Source organism: Carlito syrichta, unplaced genomic scaffold (genome assembly GCF_000164805.1).
Source record: "Carlito syrichta isolate Samal-C Ts95f unplaced genomic scaffold, Tarsius_syrichta-2.0.1 Scaffold99454, whole genome shotgun sequence".
Classification (NCBI taxonomy): domain Eukaryota; kingdom Metazoa; phylum Chordata; class Mammalia; order Primates; family Tarsiidae; genus Carlito; species Carlito syrichta.
This window is the reverse complement of record NW_007043550.1, coordinates 23,253-42,771: the sequence shown is the minus strand read 5'-3', so window position 1 is coordinate 42,771 and position 19,519 is coordinate 23,253. Positions and strand designations below refer to the sequence as shown.

The 19,519-nt window shown below is 40.4% G+C and overlaps 1 protein-coding gene across 1 annotated transcript in view; it reads right to left on the bottom strand.

Annotated features, from left to right (window-relative positions):
* Positions 1 to 1,482: 1,482 nt before the first annotated feature.
* The window catches only part of TOP2A (topoisomerase (DNA) II alpha), a 30,551-nt gene continuing 12,514 nt past the window's right edge, over positions 1,483 to 19,519 (bottom strand). The window contains exons 20-35 of the mRNA XM_008063892.2: positions 17,958 to 18,106; positions 15,288 to 15,519; positions 14,960 to 15,094; positions 14,637 to 14,837; positions 14,299 to 14,494; positions 12,261 to 12,352; positions 11,996 to 12,160; positions 11,790 to 11,873; positions 9,941 to 10,123; positions 9,561 to 9,651; positions 5,153 to 5,305; positions 4,779 to 4,902; positions 4,292 to 4,335; positions 3,279 to 3,419; positions 2,335 to 2,534; positions 1,483 to 2,022 (exon numbers count right to left, since the gene is read on the bottom strand). Of these exons, the coding sequence (XP_008062083.1) occupies positions 1,894 to 2,022; positions 2,335 to 2,534; positions 3,279 to 3,419; positions 4,292 to 4,335; positions 4,779 to 4,902; positions 5,153 to 5,305; positions 9,561 to 9,651; positions 9,941 to 10,123; positions 11,790 to 11,873; positions 11,996 to 12,160; positions 12,261 to 12,352; positions 14,299 to 14,494; positions 14,637 to 14,837; positions 14,960 to 15,094; positions 15,288 to 15,519; positions 17,958 to 18,106 (2,319 nt within the window). The 3' untranslated portion in view covers positions 1,483 to 1,893. The remainder of the gene's footprint in view (positions 2,023 to 2,334; positions 2,535 to 3,278; positions 3,420 to 4,291; positions 4,336 to 4,778; positions 4,903 to 5,152; positions 5,306 to 9,560; positions 9,652 to 9,940; positions 10,124 to 11,789; positions 11,874 to 11,995; positions 12,161 to 12,260; positions 12,353 to 14,298; positions 14,495 to 14,636; positions 14,838 to 14,959; positions 15,095 to 15,287; positions 15,520 to 17,957; positions 18,107 to 19,519) is intronic.

Sequence of the window (19,519 nt, the reverse complement as noted above, 5' to 3'; positions counted from 1 at the left end):
TTTTTTTTTTTTTTTTTGGAGAGGTGGTCTCACTATGTCGCCTAGGCTGGTCTTTAACTTCTAGGCTCAAGCGATCCATGGGTCCACACCTGGCTGCAAACACTTTACCTCTCAGGCTGAGCAACAGAACCAGGCCTTATGAAAACCTTCTAACCTAATTGTTTGACCTCTATTGTTGAACACTTATGCTTCTTTTCATTTCATTACAGAACCAGCAATACACATCTGTGTCTTTGTTGTTTTTCTTTTTTTTGTGTTGGGAGTCTCACTCGGTCGCCGACTGGAGTGCAGTGGCACACTCCCGGCCACCGTAGCCTCAACCTGCTGGGCTCTGGCAGTCCTTCTGCCTCTGCCTTCCAAGTAGCTGGAATTACAGGCACGCGCTACCACATCTGGCTAATTTTTTGATTTATTGTAGAGATGAGGGCTTGCTGAGTTACCCAGGCGGGTCTCGAACCCGCAGGCTCAGGCAATCCACTCACTCAGCCTCCCAAAGGCACGGGATTACAGGCTGAGCCACCAAGCCTGGCTTGTTTTTGACATTTAACTATTTAGTTGTTTAACATAATTTTGGTGTAAGGTGTGAGGAAGTTGATTTTTTTTTTCAGTTGCTCCAATATAATTTACTGATACCATCAAGTAGCTGACTTAGGTTTAGGTTATCAAAATAGTTGCCCAAGTAAGGAATCAATTTTTAAAAACTGCATATTTACTGATCAAGTGTAGCACAGATGAAGAACTTTGTACTCATGTATAAATTCCCAGGAAGAAGCCCTGAATTAGGTGATAATGCCTCTCTCTTGCACCTATCACCATGGCTAGAGACTGTCAGGTTCTTCAGAATGTAAGTGGAAAAATTCTAAAAAGAAATGAAGACTATTCTAGAGTAAGGAAAAGGGTGTAGTGTGAGTTACTTTTTAAAAAGGCATTCAAAGGTTGCAATGTTTAGAAACATTTTATTAAAATAAAAAACGGAACTAGGCTAAATAGAAAAACACAGTAAATATTTACAGAAACATTGATAACATCACAAGTCACACACAGGTAACAATGCACACAGATCTTAAAAAAGCTTGCACATTGAAATGATGGAATTTCCCCAATAGGGATCTATTTGCTCACTGCAGAGCATGGCCTCAAAATACTGTGTAAGATCTTGGAGCAAATGCTACCCCAGTCTTCTGCAATCCAGTGGCTCCCTCGAATTTGTTTTTCTCTTTGGGAGATTCAGACTCAGAGGCAGCCAGAGGGGATAAGTCAAGAGTTGAAATAGTCACATACCTGGTCTCACCTTCTTCACCCTACTGACTGTTGAGGTTACAGACACAGCCAGCTTCAGGTGTTCAGTTTCAGATGATATTCAGAGGGATATGAGCAATTTCTCATTGGTTCAACAAAAGTTCAACACATAAACGGCTGAATGGAGAACTACTTCTATCTGATGGAAAATGACTTGTGAAACTAAGAGAAGATAGAGAAGTTATTATGCTGTATCTCATATTTACTGAAACTAGGAAAGGAGGCAGAGTGACACTCTTAAATCAAAGTGCTCCAGTTTTAGCTTAAGGAAAGGCTAATAACTACTCTATGCTCAAGTGACCATGTAACTATTTCTAGAGTTCAGAAGAACTTAATATTAGATTTTAAAGATAAAAGAAAACAGACAAAACAGACAAAGCAGAGAAGAAAGCAATGCCCATGAGATGATCACTACTTAGACAGTATTAGAAAAAGCTAAAGGACACTTGGGCTCTACTCACTTCATATTGATGGTCTTGTACTAAAAATACCTTCCCCAAAGTAAATTCAGAGGGGAGGAAATTTAGACCCTTGGGTAACTTTAAAATCTGCCTTGGGCTCATAAGACCATTACTTAAAATAATCATCTCTGTTCTAAAATAGATCATCTTCATCTGACTCTTCGAGATATTGTATAGGTTTCTTTGCCCGAACAGATCTTGCCCGAGGAGCCACAGCTTCATCAATGTCCAGATGGAAGTCATCACTCTCCCCCTTGGATTTCTAAAAAACAAAAAAAGCCCAGGTAATTTGCACAATGTAAACTCGAAAGCATAATTTCAATGCAAAAAAAGACATCAAGACCTCAATTCCAGGAGTTTTCTATATTCTATCACCTAATAAGAAGTACATCTACGGCCAACTCTTCCATTGCCTGAATAAGTGGCATATTTAAATTTGTTGTAACTAAACTACATATAGTAAAGACTAATGGATTATGAGATAGAAATTTATTTTCTAAATATTAAGAACAAAGGCTTAGTTATGTGTTTCAGAATATTTACAGCAAAAGGACTAACTAGGACAGATACTCACCTTGCTTGTGAGTGCTTTAGAAATAACTTTCTCAAAATTAGAGTCAGAATCATCAGAAGTGGATGGCTTCCTTTTGCGTCGACTCTTGGTTTTGGCAGGATCAGGCTTTTGAGAGGCACCAGGATTCAAGGCTACATCCTTTTTGGCTCTCTTTGGTGCAGCCCTCTTTTTCGTGGTGGTAGTGGAGGTGGAAGACTGACCTGCAAGCCAACATAGGCATTATCATGGCTGCTTGTAAATGGATTTTTCTCATTGTGAGCTTTCTTTAGCAACCGATGACTGTACATTCAACATAGGAAAAGATAACCTTTAAATCAGAGTATTCTTAAACATTCAATTTAAAAATGTTTATAACAGCCGGGCTCGGTGGCTCAGCCTGTAATCCTGCGCCTTTGGGAGGCTGAGGTGAGTGGATTGCCTAAACCCGCAGGTTCGAAACCCGCCTGGGCAGCGAGACCTCATCTCTACAATAAATCAAAAAAAAAAAAAAAAAAATCTGAAACAGCCAGGCTTGGTGGCTCAGCCTGTAATCCCGTGCCTTTGGGAGGCTGAGGTGAGTGGATTGCCTGAGCCCGCGGGTTCGAGACCCATCTGGGCAGCGAGACCTCATCTACAATAAATCAAAAAATCAGCTGGGCGTGGTAGCGCATGCCTGTAATTCTGGCTACTTGGAAGGCTGAGGCAGAAGGATCGCCGGAGCCCAGCAGGTCGAGGCTGCGGTGGCCGGGAGCGGCCACTGCACTCCAGTCTGGGCGACAGAGTGAGACTCCAACTCAAAACAAAACAAAAAAACAAAAACAAAAATCTGAAACAAATTATTTACACTTGGAAAAGGATTAATTTGCAATATCAATAGTAAGTTTTGGGAATAAAAAATTGAAACTGACTTGTGGAAATGGGTTAGTATATTGCTGTATTAACCCATCCCAAAGGTTTAGGCTTACTTTTTGCTGCCATCTTCTTCGCTGTCACCTTCTTTTTAGAAATCGGGTTTATCATTTCTGTTTCATCTGGGAAATCAGCAGCAAGAGGGCTTGAAGAAAGAGGTGCACTGCCCTTAGTGCCATCAGCCTCAGTGTTCATTACTTCAAATGGAAAGGAAAATAATACATAAACAACACATGAGAATCTGTTTACTGCTTTGTTCCTGCTGTGAATTCCTATTTAAAACACCAAGTCAGTCGGATGCAGTGGCTCACGCCTATAAATCTAGCACTCTGGGAGGCTGAGGTGAGAGGATTGCCTGAGCCCACGGGGCTTTTTTTTTTTTTGAGTTGGGGTCTGACTCCATTGCCTGGACTGGAGTGCAGTGGCACACTCATGGCCACCCCAGCATCGATCTGCTGGGGTCTGGCAATCCTTCTGCCTCAGCTTTCCAAGTAGCTGGAACTACAGGCAAGTGCTACCACGCCAGACTAATTTTTGATTTATTGTAGAGACGAGGTCTCACCAAGTTGCCTGGGCTTGAACCTATGGGCTAGGCAATCCACTATCCTTGGCCTCCCAAAGTGCTGGGATTATAGGCTAAGCCACCAAACCCGGCCAAGCCAATAGGTTTGAGAACAACCTGGGCAATTTGGTGAGACCCCACCTCTACAACAGATCAAAAAATTAGCTGGGCATGGTGGTGCATGCCTGTAGTTCCAGCTACTTGGAAGGCTGAGGCAGAAGGATAGCCTGAGCCCAGCAGGTCAAGGCTGTGGTGGCTGTAAGTGTGCCACTGCACTCCAGTCTGGGCAACAGAGTAAGACTTTAATTTGAAAACAAACAAAATACTGAATATAAAACCGATTTATGCGTTAAACTAAACCTGATGAACAATATCAACATAATGCTAACAGCAACTCAAACTTATTTTAAAAGCAAGTATTTAGAGAATGTAGCCAGGATCAGAATCTATTTGGATCTGAATGTCCCAGTAAGGCAGATGTCTCAGTACTTTCACTTAAATACATACCTGATACAGCACTTTTCTGTGGTTTCAGTTCCTTGTTAGTATGTCTAGAATAAAAAACAAACATCCTGACAACCAATTCTAAATGTGTTAGACAACAATGAATATATCTACTATTAAACAATCTGAGGCTGGGCTCGGTGGTTCAGCCCGTAATCCCAGCACTTTGGAAGGCCAAGGCGAGTAGATGCCTGAGCCCATGGGTTTGAGACCAGCCCGGGCAACTTGGTGAGACTTTGTCTCTACAATATAATAAAAAATTTGCCGGGCATGGTAGTGCATGCTTGTAGTTCTGACTACTCGGAAGGCTGAGGCAGAAGGTTCGCTGGAGCCCAGCAGGTTGATGCTGGGGTGGCTGTGAACGTGCCACTGCACTCCAGCCTGGGCGACAGAGTGAGACTCCGACTCAAAAGACGCCCCAAAAAAGACCAAAAAAACCAAAACCAAAACCAAAACCAAACCAATCTGATACAATTAATACGATGCTTACTTTGGGGAAGTTTTGGTCTTAGGTGGACTAGCATCTGATGGAACAAAATCTTCATCTTGAGTTTTTTCATCAAAATCTGAGAAATCAGCATCTGAATCCAAGTCCATTGTGAATTTGGCTTTTGCTAGCAAAAACATACATATACAAAGAATCAAAGAAGGTAATGGGAGAAAAATTTAATTAGCAAATTGACATACATTTCATGAATATTTTAGCTTCAGTTCAGTTAAATCTCCTCAAAGATGCTTTAGTTTCCCAAAAATTTAGTATAATTTATTGCTGTAAGCTACAATAATTTCTGGGATTAAGTACCCTGAACTAACTGGCCATTCAGATCTTACAGCATATCTATAACGTTCTTTAGTTTTCCTTACTTGCTGCTCTGCATAGCTCTTTTTCTCGTGGAGGGACATCAAAATTACTTTCGCTACTACTCATATCTGATTCCGAATCAGACCATGGGTTTTTCTTCTTTCCTTTTTTGACTGGTTTAAATGGCAATGTAGTTTGTTTCTTTGTCTTGGTACCTAGAGGGGAGACAGATATTAATCACCATTTTATATTCTCAGATTCACTTTTCTCCATCTATCCTTCAAGTGTTTATTGAACACTGTGATAATACTGGGAATACAATGGTGACCAGAAACAGACACAGTCCCTGTTTTGTGGCGTATATGGCATGTCATTTAATGCCATAAACAAATGTGTTTAATAGGGTATATGGTATATATGCATAAATATCAGGCTTCTCCAGGAGAGGCTTGAGCTGAGATCTGAAGGAATCAACTAGGAATTGACTAGTTGAAGGGAGGTGAGTGATTAAACATTCCAACTCCAGAAATAGCACATAAAAGGCTCTGTGAGGAAATAGTATACTAGGAAATGAAAAGTCTACTATGTCTGGAAAGCAGAAGTCAGAGAGCATCTAGACCTGTTTAACTACAGGATTGTTTTCCATCAGGGAACCAATATGACCAGATATGCATTTTTAAAAGTTCTCTCAGGCCAGGCTCGGTGGCTCAGCCTGTAATCCCAGCACTTTGGGAGGCTGAGGTGAGTGGATTGCCTGAGCTCGGGGTTCAAGACTCACCTGGGCAACTTGGCGAGACCTTGTCTCTACAATAACAAAAAATTAGTCGGGTGTGGGGAGCGTGTGCCTGTAGTTCCAGCTACTTGGAAGACTGAGGTGGAAGGATGGCTGGAGCCCAGCAGGTTGCAACTGCGGTGGCCGGGAGCGTGTCACTGCACTCTATTCTGGGCAACAGAGTGAGACTCCAACTCAAAAAAAAGTTCTCTCACTGTGGAGATGGGAATGGGAAAGTTCAATAGGAAATCATTGCTGAAGTCAAGGCAAGCGAGACAGTTTAGAACAACTAGGACCAAACCACGATGGGTATCTAAACTGAGTAGGAAGTTTAAAGTCACTTTAGTTCTTTTTCTCAGTCTCTCATACTCATCCTCCTTTCCTCTTCATTTGTCATCTTGTCCCACAAAGATGACAAGGCAGTTTCTGTATCAGTCGGAGACAGACCTTTCTTCACACTGTCAGGGGAATTTTTCTTTTTCTTTTTGAGTTGGAGTCTCACTCTGTCACCCAGACTGGAGTGCAGTGGCCGCTCCCAGCCACCGCAGCCTCGACCTGCTGGGCTCCGGCGATCCTTCCGCCTCAGCCTTCCAAGTAGCCGGAATTACAGGCGCGCGCTACCACGCCCAGCTGATTTTTTGATTTATTGTAGAGATGAGGTCTCGCTGCCCAGGCGGGTCTCGAACCCGCGGGCTCAGGCAATCCACTCACCTCAGCCTCCCAAAGGTGCGGGATTACAGGCTGAGCCACCGAGCCTGGCTGGGAATTTTTCTTAAGTGCATCCCTTTCATACTTCCTAATTAAATGTAATCTTCCCCTAACAACCTGGTGTTTAACCATTGATTCTCTACTATTTCCCAATCAATAGAAGATCTCCTGCTCTGGGAAGGGAGTCTTCTCTCTGTCCTAGCACACTATATGCTCATTTTTCTTCTCTCAATCTACAATGCCCAAGCTCTTGCTCAATCTCTAAGACTCTAACCCAAGTTCTATCTCTTTCACAGCTTAAGTTTCTTTCTTTCTTTTTTGAGTTGGAGTCTCACTCTGTCACCCAGATTGGAGTGCAGTGGCACGGTCATGGTCACTGCGGCCTCGACCTGCTGGGCTCAAGCAATCCTTCTGCCTTGTCCTTCCAAGTAGTTGGAACTACAGGTGTGTGCCACCACATTCAGCTAATTTTTAAAATTTATTGTAGAGATAAGGTCTCACCAAGTTGCCCAGGCGGGTCTCGAACCTGCGGGCTCAGGCAATCCACTCACCTCAGTCTCCCAAGGTGCAGGATTACAGGCTGAGTCATCGAGCTCGGCTCTTTATTACTTTTTAAAAAATACTAAGATCTTTCCATTTCTTTTATTCATCTTTGTAAATGAACTGATATACAGAGGGCACCAAAAAGATGTATACACATTTTAAACTTAAAAGATGGTGTTAATCAAATGAATGCTAGTGTCACCATGAGATAGGACAGTCAAAGAAAATGATGGAAGCATGGGTGAACGAATGTCATACTTACACACTGCAAAAGTCATTTAATTCAACTTCAAAAAGTTAATACATAAATAACATCTCTTAAGATGTGTGTAACATTTTTTTGGTGCCCCTATGTATGTGTGCCCATGGAACTGAGCACACACATTATCTTTCAAAAGTAGTTATCAAAATAATCAATGGAATAGAATTCAGAGTCCATAAATAAACCTATAGGCTGACATTTATAATCAACTGATTTTTGACAAGGGTAAAGACAATTCACTGCAGAAAGAAGTCTTCAATATATCAGCTGGTTGCAGTGACTCAGCCTATAATCCCAGCACTTTTGGGAGGCTGAGGTGAAAGGATTCCCTGAGCCCGGGCAACTTGGTGAGACCTCGTCTCTACAACAAATCAAAAAATAAGCCAGGCATGGTATGTGCCTATAGTTATAGCTACTTGGAAGGCCGAGGCAGAAGGATCACCTGAACCCAGTAGGACGAAGCTGTGGTAGCTGTGAGCGTGCCACTGAACTCCAGCCTGGGCGACAGAGTGAGACTCTGACTCAAAAAAGATAAAATAAAAATAAAAGAAATGGATTTTCTGAACAAAGTCACAAAAACAATGCTAAATCAGAAATGTTATTATTTCATTGATTGTTGATAAAAAAAAGACAAACAACCCAATTATACAATGAACAAAGGCTCTGAATAGACATTTCTCTAAAGATAGAAGCACATGAAAAGATGATCAACATCACTAGTCAATATGAAAATGCAGATCAAAACTATGAGATACCACTTTACACCCACTAGAATGGCTAGAATCAAAGAGTGACTAGGATGTGGAGGAATTAAAACTATCATACATTGCTGGTGGGAATATAAAATGGTGCAGTTGCTTTGGAAACATTCCAGCATTTCCTCAAAAGGTTAAACATAGAACAATCATATGACCCAGTGATTCTATTCCTAGGTGTCTTCTTTAACTGTTTGTAGAGACAGGGTTTCAATATGTTGCCAAGGATGGCATTGAACTCCTGGGGTCAAGCGACCCTTCCACTATGGCCTCTCAAAGTGCTAGGATTACAGATATGAACCATCGTGCCTGGTTCGGCCCTACTCCTAGGTATCTACCCAAGATAAATGAAAATACAAGTTCTTCTTTTTTTGATGTGGAGTCTCACTCTGTTGCCCAGGCTGGAGTACAGTAGCACGCTGACAGCCACCACAGCCTTGACCCAGTGGGTTCAGGCAATCTTTCTGCCTCAGTCTTCCAAGTAGCTAGAACTACAGGCACATGCCACCGTGGCTGGCTAATTTTTTTTAATTTACTGTAGAGATGACGTCTTACCAAGTTGCCCAGGCTGGTCTTGAACCTATAGGCTCAGGCAATCCTCTCACCTTAGTCTCCCAAAGTGCTGGGATTATAGGTGTTGAGCCATCATACCCGGGTGAAAATACAAGTTCACACAAAAACTTGTACAGTACATACACAGCAGCCAAAAAGTGGAAACAACCCAAATAACCACCAACAGCTGAATAGATAAATAAAATGCTGTATATCCATACAATGAAACATTATTTGGCAATAAAAAAGAATGAAGTACTAATACATGGATGTATTAATCATGGATGACCCTTGAAAACATTATGCTAAGTGAAAGAAGCCAGCTCTACAAGACCACACATTATATGATTCCATTTATAGGAAGCGTCTAGGGGTAAATCTAGAGACAATAGGTTTTTCAGTAGTTGCCTAGTGGGGGAGGGGGTGATGGAAAATAATAACTGACTGTTAATGGTACCGTTTACCTTTTTGAGGTGATAAATTGTTCTGAAACTCTGTGACTGTATTAAAACCACTGACTGGTATACCTAAAATGGGTGAATTTGGTATGTGATGATCTCAATTCACTCTCTTCAAGAAGTTTCATATACTAGAACCTCATAATTGGTTAGAAAGTGAAATCTAATAAACTGGATGTTCTCTTAGATCCCAGCAAAAAAATTCAGGTAATCAAATTAATAGACTATTTCATTACAAAATGATCTTTTAAAAATGAATCAAATCCCAAACAAGATGTAAGGGAGGTTCAAGTAAAATTCAGTAACACCATTCCTTCATGTTACTCAATTCAACTCAAAAGAGTTTTGGATATCTATGTGGAATGTACTAGGTAACAAACACAATTTAAGCTTCACTTTGTACCATTTTCCTTCAAATACCTGGTTCTCTTTTCTGTTTTTTCTCTAATCTTTGTTTTAGGCTTTCTGTTACCATACCATCCTCTTGAGGGCTTCCTTCAGTATTTTCAGTCTAAAAGACAGCAGAACAAAAATGGTCAAGTTCTGACAACTTATTTGAAATAGTACAGTCAAATAATAGTGCTTTTCTTTGAGAGTTTTGGTTAAGAGCTCTGAATAAAGGTGCAGGTATAATTTTTTTCAAGAAACTTAAACATTAAAAAAATCAGGTGCATAAGAAAGGAAAGTTATGGTCAGACATAGAATAAGTTCCAAACTATGGGATTAGAAATTTTAACTTGTTCAATTTTAAGTGGAAATAAGCTTCAGTATTTTATGTATAATATTTTTAAGAGTATTACCTTAATTTTCTTTTTACTTTTCTTTTCTGCCTCTGCTTTCATCTCTAAGGTTACTCGTGGAATGACTCTCTGACCATGTGGAGAAGGCAAAACTTCAGTCATTTGTGCTTTTTTCCCCTTTGCTTTCCCTGCTTTCCCAGGAAGTCCAATTTGCTCATCTTTTTTTTCCTTAGCTTCAACAGCCTACAGATGAGGTATAAGAAAGCAAGTTCATAAGCAAACAGAGATATTATAATATCTCAAAGGCCAACAGTTAAACTGATTTCAATTTGTTACATCTTAAAGGCACACGTTCAAAAGGTGGGTGTGGAAACAGAAGATTGGGTTCTATTCTTGATTCTGCCACTTACGTTTTCAGAGGATAAGGGGAAATAGCATTAAGAATAAAATACATATGAGGGGACCCCAAAAAACCCGGCTTTTATTAAAAATTGTGTATTTATTCTTATATGTCTAAACTTCAGTCACTTTCAAAGTACCTGCCATTTGATGTAATATACCTATCAAGATTTTTTTTTTCACTGCTCAAGTTTTTGAACATATCAATTTTTTTGTTATTGCGAACTCATTAATTTTGCTTCACCTTTTCCACATTGCTGAAACGTTTCCCTTTGAGGACTTTTTTCAATCCGGAGAAACAAAAAAAATGTTGATAGGGCAAGATCAAGTAAATAGGGAGAGTGAGGCAGAGGGGTCATGTCATTTTTTGTTAAAAACTGCTAACACTCTGAGCACAATGTGGGCAAGTGCACTCATAAATCACCCATCATGAAATGGGCAAACATGTTGAAAAAAATTTCCCAAAAAACCCCCAAAATTCACCAAAGTCAAACGCAGCCTCTCACAACAATGCTAGCTGGTATACTGATGTCAATGGGTATAGAACACTTACCTAACAGGGGAAGCCTGTACTACAAGGTCTTGCCTTCCAAAAGATAAAATTCTGGTTTTTTGGGGGGATACCCCTTATATATACATATACATTTGTAAACTAACATGAGAAATAAGAAGTGATCATCAGTAATGTACACCTATCCAATCAACTAATTATAATGAACTGGACACCTATAGTGAAGTACAGTAATATAAATTTGCATGCTAAATTTAAGAAAAAAAAATTTTTTTTTTGAGTTGGGGTCTCACTCTGTCACCCAGGCTGGAGTGTAATGGCGTGATCATGACAATCATGGCCCACGGTTGTCTCAATCTCCAATCTCCTAGGTTCAGGTTATCTTTCTACCTCAGCATTAGGAGCAGCTGGACTACAGACATGTGTACCATGCTCCTTTCTTTCTTTTTTTTTTATTTGTAGAGATAAGGTATTCCTATGCTGTTGCCAAGGCTGGTCTCAAACTCCTTGCCTCAAGCAATCTGCCTGCCTTGGCCTCCCAAAGTGCTGGGATTATAGGCATGAGCTATCGCGCCTGGTCTAATTTAAGAAATATTTTTTTTATGATAAAGTAATGTTGGGAAACAAATGTTTTACACAGACTTAAGTAACAAAGGATCTTCTGAAACTGTCTGACTGGTTAGCTCTGAAAGTAAATTGGGTTAGCCTTCTTCCACATTTAAGCTCTTTATCTTCTCAGTCCTAATGTCCTTCCCTTATACAAAAATCAATTCCTGCCCTTTCCTCTCTATGTCCAAAATTTCTGGGTAGTATGCTTCCTGTTATCACTTTATTCCAACTAGTATTTAATAATCTGTTCTTTAGTTTTGTTTTGGAACATATCCTTGTACCTCCTATACTCTTTCTATTGCCAACTGTGAAATTTCTTGACAAACAGGTATACTACTGGGACACATTTCATTAATAAAAATTCTAACATGGGCATTATAAACTACATACCTCCAGTTCTTCAATAAAGACAGCCAAGTCTTCTTTCCATAAATCTGATGGACATTTTCTCTTTAATGTGTCCAGCTCTTGTTCCTTCATAATATAATCAGAAAATTGAGCTGGTATATGTACACAAACAGTAATTTCCAAGCAACACACAATTGCTTTTACTATTAGAACAAAACTAAGCAACATGTACCATCCTACCAACTCACTTTTTCATTTCTGAGTTTGCACAGCTCATCTTTCTTTTCCTTGGTTAGATACCAAAGGGGCATATCAAGAAGATAGTTGAAGCTTGGTCCAGAGTCGGTCACAGAGCTACCCTTTTCAGTTTCCTGTTCATCGTCACTCTCTTCATTTTCCTCTTCATCAGGAACCTACAGGATGAATGAAATGGAACTTTAATAAGAAATGTGAAATAGAAATATACAGGACATTCTGTTTAACAATACGGAAAAGTGCCAACTGAGAAATTACCTTTTGCTGGGCTTCTTTCCAGGCCTTCACAGGATCCGAATCATATCCCCTCTGAATTAGAACTTTAATTAATTCTTTCTTAGGCTTATTTTCTATTAAAAAAAAGTTAACAGATTATAGTTTTGAGCAATATTTTAGGAAAAGGAATTAACATTATATAAAATTACTGGAAATAAAACTGTCTCGCATGAACTTGTACATCCTGGTATGTAGACAGATTTCCCTGAACAGTCACCAAATATAAATTACCACAAGGGGGCAGTCAAATAATATGTGAGATTATGATCTAATCATAACCCCTAGGAGCACCAAAAACAATCAAAACTTTTACTTCTGATAAGCCGCTATCTCAATTATATTCTCTGGTTTATTTTAAAACTTGACTGGGCAAATTTTTAGTGCTACCTACCAAAAGACTGAGGCTTCTTAATCATGGACCTTCATGATATATTTGTTCCCTTTTCCTATAGTACCTTTCTTTCAATGTCTACTACTGTCAATTTATAACTTGGAAGAATGAGAGTCACTCGCTAGCTAGAGAATGAGTTTCAAAGTACCATCTTTCATCAATTAACTTTTTTTTCTTTTTCTTTTTTTTGAGTTGGAGTCTCACTCCATCGCCCAGGCTGGAGTACAGTGGCATGTTTATGGCCACCCCAGCGTCGACCTGCTGGTTTCAGGCGATCCTTCTGCCTCAGCCTTCCAAGTAGCCAGAACTGTAGGCACATGCTACCATGCTTGGCTAATTTTTTATTTATTGTAGAGATGAACTCTCACCAAGTTGCCCAGGCTGTTCTTGAACCCATGGGCTCAGGCGATCCCTCACCTCAGCCTCCCAAAGTGCTGGGATTACAGGCTTGAACCAGAGTATGGCCTCATCAATTAACTTGACATGGATTACACACTGAGGCTGTCTAAGACTAGATAGTCCCTAGTATTTCCTGAATTCCAGTCAGCTTTAACTTTTTTCTTTAAGTCATGACTAATAGTAGTTTAGCCTTGCTTTATTTTATTTAGAGTCAGAGTCTCACTCTGTTGTCCAGGCTGGAGTGCAGTGGCATGCTCATGGCCACGCAGACTCGACCTGCTGGAGGTGATCCTTCTGCTTTAGCCTTCTAAGTAGGTGGAAATACAAGTGTGTGCCAACACACCCAGCTAATTTTTTTGATTTATTATAGAGATGAGGTCTTGCCATGTTGCCCTGGCTAGTCTCAAACCCATGGGCTCAGGCAATCCTCTAGCCTCCGCCTCCCAAAGTGCTGGGATTACAGGTGTGAGCCACCACACCCAGCTAGCCTTGATTTAAACAATAAGATATGTGAACTAAGGGGGCTGATATGCTTGTGCTAGTTCTTTAAACATGTATTACATGAAAATAAACATATAGCCATTAAGTTAAACCATCTGTGTAGCAACAGAATTATTCTGTGATCACCAGTAACTCATGTTACTGTGTTTTGGACTTGCCACCATAACTCATTAAAGTCAACGGGCTTTCCTGGTTAGCTCTGGCCAGAGTTGAGCTTTTTCTTTTATTCTTTCTTATACCCAGCTTTAGTCAAAATTGTTTCTTCCTGGTCACTTAAATCCTATTGTTTCTTCCTGGTCACTTAAATTCTGACTTGGTTACTTCTAGAATTTCTTTAAAAAGAAAAAGAAAAAAAATTCCTTAGCTGTGACTCTGTCTTGGATATGCAATTTACTTACATTATAAGCCATTTGTAACCTTCCTTCCTGCTTTTTTTTCTCTATCAGACTTAAGATCTCTTCTCTAGATAAATCACTTTACACAAGGTCTTCTAGTTCTCTTTTCTTCTCCTATCAACTAAATCTTGATTATCAAGATGCTCAATCTAGCAGATGCTTTCAAACTATAAATACCTAGGTCAGATATTTAAAATACATGCTTGAATAAGTAACCCAGTGAACTAAATGGATTTTGCCCTTCCTCCTCCTCATTACTCTCACCAAAAATGTTGACAGAAAGTTTGACCTAACTACAGCTTTAGTTCAGGCAGCTATTACTCCAAAAACATACCAATGACTATTTTGCCATCTATCTTCTCTAAAATAAAGCGAGCCTGATTATTCAGCTTAGCAGATTCAGCACCAAGCATTCCTAGAAGCCATTCTTTTCTTAATCCATAATATTTAAGCCTCAGTTCAAAGAAGTCTCTTAGAATATCCAACACTGTGTCGTATTTCTTTAAACAGCCTACGTGGTCAAAAAGTACCTGGAAAAGGAAAACAGAATTAGAACCAAGAACAGATAAATTAGCTAAACTTCATAAAGACAGCCTAAGATATCCTTTTAAAATTGATGTTAACCTTTAATATGAATTGAAACAAACGTATCTCTCACAAAACAAGACATACCATAGAGTTGCATGTGAGACTAGTTTGGAGTTTGAAGACTTTGTGTAATCCAACTCTTTCTGCCTCTGCCAGTTTTTCTTCAGTCATCTTCACAACAAACTTTACAGTGGTATCTGTATGGTATTCCCTATAGTCTGTTATGAGAGGGGGTGTCTTTTCAGTGCCATTCAACATGGGTTCTAGAACCTGCTCTTTATATGTCTGAAGAAAAAAAGAAAGAATCCTTGTGTACGTCTAAAACATAGATTCTTGAACAGTCAGCAAGAGTACAAAAAATGTTTCCTCCAATCACAAACCCAAAAAAGAAATCCACAGTTACTTACCTGGGTCCATGTTCTGATGGGAAGCTCTGAGATTTCAATGGTTGTGGAATTAAGGATAGCTACTTCACCACTAATCACGTACTGATTGGGAGCCAGCTCTTCAATAGTACCCCTGAAGTTCTTGTAACTTGGAAGCTAAATTGGCATTTTAAAAAAGGACACGTTTTCTAAGCGTGATACTAAAGACAAAAATCAGAACAATATTCAAGCAATAAATCTAACTATAAAGTATAAAATAAACTTTACATTTACATCCTTGAATCATACAGTCTACTCAACTGAAACCCAAGGAAGAGAAAGGTTCCTAATATACACACGGAATACTTACCATTGGCAGAGGTTCCTCTCCATCCATCAAGCGCCTGATGTTATTTACAACTTCACGAACATCAAAGTTAGGGATTTTGCAGGACCACCCAGTTCCGATTCCTTCAGCGCCATTTACCAGCACCATGGGTATTATAGGAATGTACCATTCAGGCTCAACACGTTGGTTGTCATCATATAAGAACTTTAATGTGTGATCATCTTTTGGTGGAAATAGCAAGCGAGCCAAAGAGCTAAAGAAAATAATTTTAAAATGTCATTTTACAAAAATACCGATCTTGACATTTAACTTTCATGGAAAGGACATGTGTTATCTCAATGTGAACTTGGTGAGACCTCATCTCTACAATAAATCAAAAAATTAGCTGGGCGTGGTAGTGCGCGCCTGTAATTCCAGCCTCTTGGAAGGCTGAAGCAGAAGGATCGCCAGAGTTCTGCCTAGCAGGTTGAGGCTGCGGTGGCCGGGACGACCACTGCACTCCAGTCTGGGCCACCAAGTGAGACTCTGTCTGACTCAAAAAAAAAAAAAAGGAAAGAAAATTACCTTGGCTTTACTTGCTGACTAATATTCATTTAACAGCTGGGCTCAGTAGCTCAGCCTGTAATCCCATGCTTTGGGAGGCCGAGGCAAGTGCATTGCCTGTGCCCACGGGTTTGAGACCCACCCGGGCAACTTGGCGTAGACCTCGTCTCTACAATAAATCAAAAAACTAGCCGGAGCTGGCCTCGGTGGCTCAGCCTGTAATCCCGCACTTTGGGAGGTAGAGGTGAGTGGACTGCCTGAGCCTGTGGGTTTGAGACTCGCCTGAGCAACTTGGCGAGACCCCATCTCAACAATAAATCAAAAAATTAGCCGGGTGTGGTAGCATCCGCCTGTAGTTCCAGCTACTTGGAAGGCTGAGGTGGAAGGATCGCCAGAGCCCAGCAGGTTGAGGCTGTGGTGGCCGGAAGCGCCACTTGTACTCCAGTCTGGGCGACTGAGACTAAAAAAAAAACCGAAAAACTAGCCGGGCAGTAGCAGGCGCCTGTAGTTCCGGCTACTTGGAAGGCTGAGGCAGAAGGATCGCCAGAGCCCAGCAGGTCGAGGATGCGACAGAGTGAGACTCCAACTCAAAGAAAAAAAATAATTTCATTTAACTACGTGTATGTGTATATATGTGTGTGTGTGTGTGTGTGTGTATGTATATATATATACATACACACATATATATATATTTTTTGAGTTGACGTGTCACTGTCGCAGCCTCGACATGCCAAATACACTTTCCCTTTGCTTTTTTACATTCATTTACATACATTGAAAGGGAAAATGTGCTTGGCATATTCGAGTATAAGCAGAGGCCAAGAGATGATATGAGAAGGGCACAGATCATGTAAGGTCTAATTAGCTAAAATAGGTCTTTAGTTTTTACTCTGAGCAGTTAGTTGGAAGGTTCTGAACCAGTGACTTATTTAAAAAAAAAAAATTGGCTGCAATAAAGATGGTAGATTTTATTACAATAGATGGATGTGGTGTAGTCAGTCACTTTTCCTGAGCCCACAGGATTTGTTGATGAATTGGATGTAAGTGTCAAGAAAAGGAGTCAAAGGTAACTCCAAGGTTTTTAGTCTGAGCATTTTAGGATGGCATTCCATTTACTGAGATAAGAAAATGAAAGGTTTGATTTTAGACTTCTGTTTAAGATACTTATTAGATATCCAAGTAGAAAATGTTGAGCGGGCAGTCAGACCTGAAAGTATAGTTTAGGACTGGAGATTTGAAGCTATGAGACCAGATGGATAGGAGATCATTTAGGAAGTGAGTGTAGACAGTGGAAAGAGATCTGATAAGGAGAACTGGGGGGAGGGGGCAGTATTTAGATGTAGGGAGGATGAGAAAGACCCAGCAAAGAAGGTCAAAAAGAGAGAAGACAATCAACAGAGGTCTGCTGTCATAGAGGCCCAGATAAAGAGCTTTGGAAAGGAGCTATTAATAACTAGGTTGAATGTCACCAAAAGGTTGAGTAAGATGAGAGTTGAAAATTGGCCATTCATAACATATTTTCCACAGACTTGCTATTTATTTATTTATTTATTTTTTTGAGTTGGGAGTCTCACTCTGTCACCCAGACTGGAGTGCAGTGGCCGCTCCCGGCCACCGCAGCCTCGACCTGCTGGGCTCCAGCGATCCTTCCGCCTCAGCCTTCCAAGTAGCCGGAATTACAGACATGCACTACCATGCCCGGCTGATTTTCTTTTTTGACTTATTGTAGAGATGAATGTCTCGCTGCCCAGACGGGTCTCGAACCCGCGGGCTCAGGCAATTCACTCACCTCAGCCTCCCAAAGCGCTGGGATTACAGGCTGAGCCACCGAGCTCAGCTTCACAGACTTGTAAAGGAGTAAAATTTCAGTTGTGATACTTAGGAAGAATCAAAGTTTTTTTTCACTCAGACCCAAACTCTACATCAGGAATTTTCAACCTTGGCACTATTGATATGTTGGGCTGGACAATTCTTTGTTGGGCGTTGGGGCTGTCCTATGTATTTTAGGATGTTTATAGCAACACCCCTAGTCTCTGCCCACTATATGCCAGAATTTTCTGACTGAATTTTTGTATTTTTGGTCAACTACATCTCTTACTGCTTCAAAACTGGAAATGGCAGTTTAGTAGAAACTGAAAGCATACCTACCTGAGCATCGTGAAGATGTATCGAGGACTAGCAGAATCCTTGCCACCATGCAGCCTGGTACCAAACTGACCAATGGGCTGCAAGAGGTTCAGGTTATTGCTACCCACAAAATTCTGAGCCAAATTGATAATGGTCATCATTAGTGACATCTGCGGGGGGGGGGAGATGAATTAATATGACCTATAGGCTTTTAAGAATACATATGTATCATTATGACTAAGCCTCACTATAATCCTGTAAGATTTTATGAAGTTTAGTTTTCAGTGACTTTTCTCAGATAAGTCACTAAAAGATGGCAAAAGCCTTACCTAAACCTGACTTCTGGCTCCAAGTTCAGGGCTCTTGCCTTCCAACAACCTCTATTTATTAAATCCTAATCAACTTTGAAGGTAGTTGCTCTCCTTACCCTCAGTAAAATGGAAATGTTGCTCATTTATATTTTAATATGTGTCATTTTGTTCTACAGTTGTGTGTGCATTGGCTCTCTGGTTAAATTATTTTACCTTGGACGTAGAGAACATATCTTTATCTTTTATCTACCCGGTACATGATAAGCATTCACCAAATGTTTGTTGGGTGAACATTTACTGAGTCCCCACTATGTTTTGATTTAAAGCAACAAGACAGACAACCATTATATTTAAATTCCTGGAAACTTATCGGTAACCTAAATCTTTGAAACTGTTTTATAAAATGAATGTAAAAAAGCAATTCAGTCACAAAATAAAAAAGAATACATGCTGGTATAAAGTCAAACAATTCAGACATATAAAAAGTGGAAGGTGCCTCTTCCAATTACCAGGGATAATTAAAGTGAACAACATGGAGCCCACCGTCGTCATTCCTCAGTGTTAGTGCACACAGCTTTACTTAAGTTCTAGCACTGATTTTATGTATACGTGTCACAATTTACCATAACAATTTTCCGGTCAGTGGATATTTTGGATGTCTAAATTTTGACATCGCAAAGTTATAATAAACATCATTAAATATCTTTGAACTAGGCCAGGCTCAGTGGCTCAAGCCTGTAATTCCAGTGCTTTGGGAGGCCGAGGTGAGTGGATTGCCTGAGCCTGGGTTTGAGACCTGCCTGGGCAACTTGGTGAGACCTCATCTGTACAATAAATAAAAAATTAGCCGGGTGTGGTAGCACAGGCCTGTAGTTCCAGCTACTTGGAAGGCTGAGGCGAACAGATTGCCGGAGTCCCAGCAGGTTGAGGCTGCAGTGGCTGGGAGTATGCCACTGCACTCCAGTCTGGGTGATGGAGTGAAACTCCAACTCAAAAAAAAAAAAAAAATCTTTGAACTAGACCTTTGCACACTTAGAGTATTCTAGAAATCAAAGGGCAAGCACATTTTACAGTCTGACAGATTTTACCAACTTGCTCTCTACTACGAATACACCAGCTTACGCTTTCTTTTTTTTGGAGTCTCATTCTGCCACCCAGGCCAGAGTGCAATGGCAGGCATGCTCAGGGCCACCCCAGTGTCGACCTGCTGGGCTCAGGAGATCCTTCCACCTCAGCCTTCCAAGTAGCTGGAACTACAGGTGTGCGCTACCA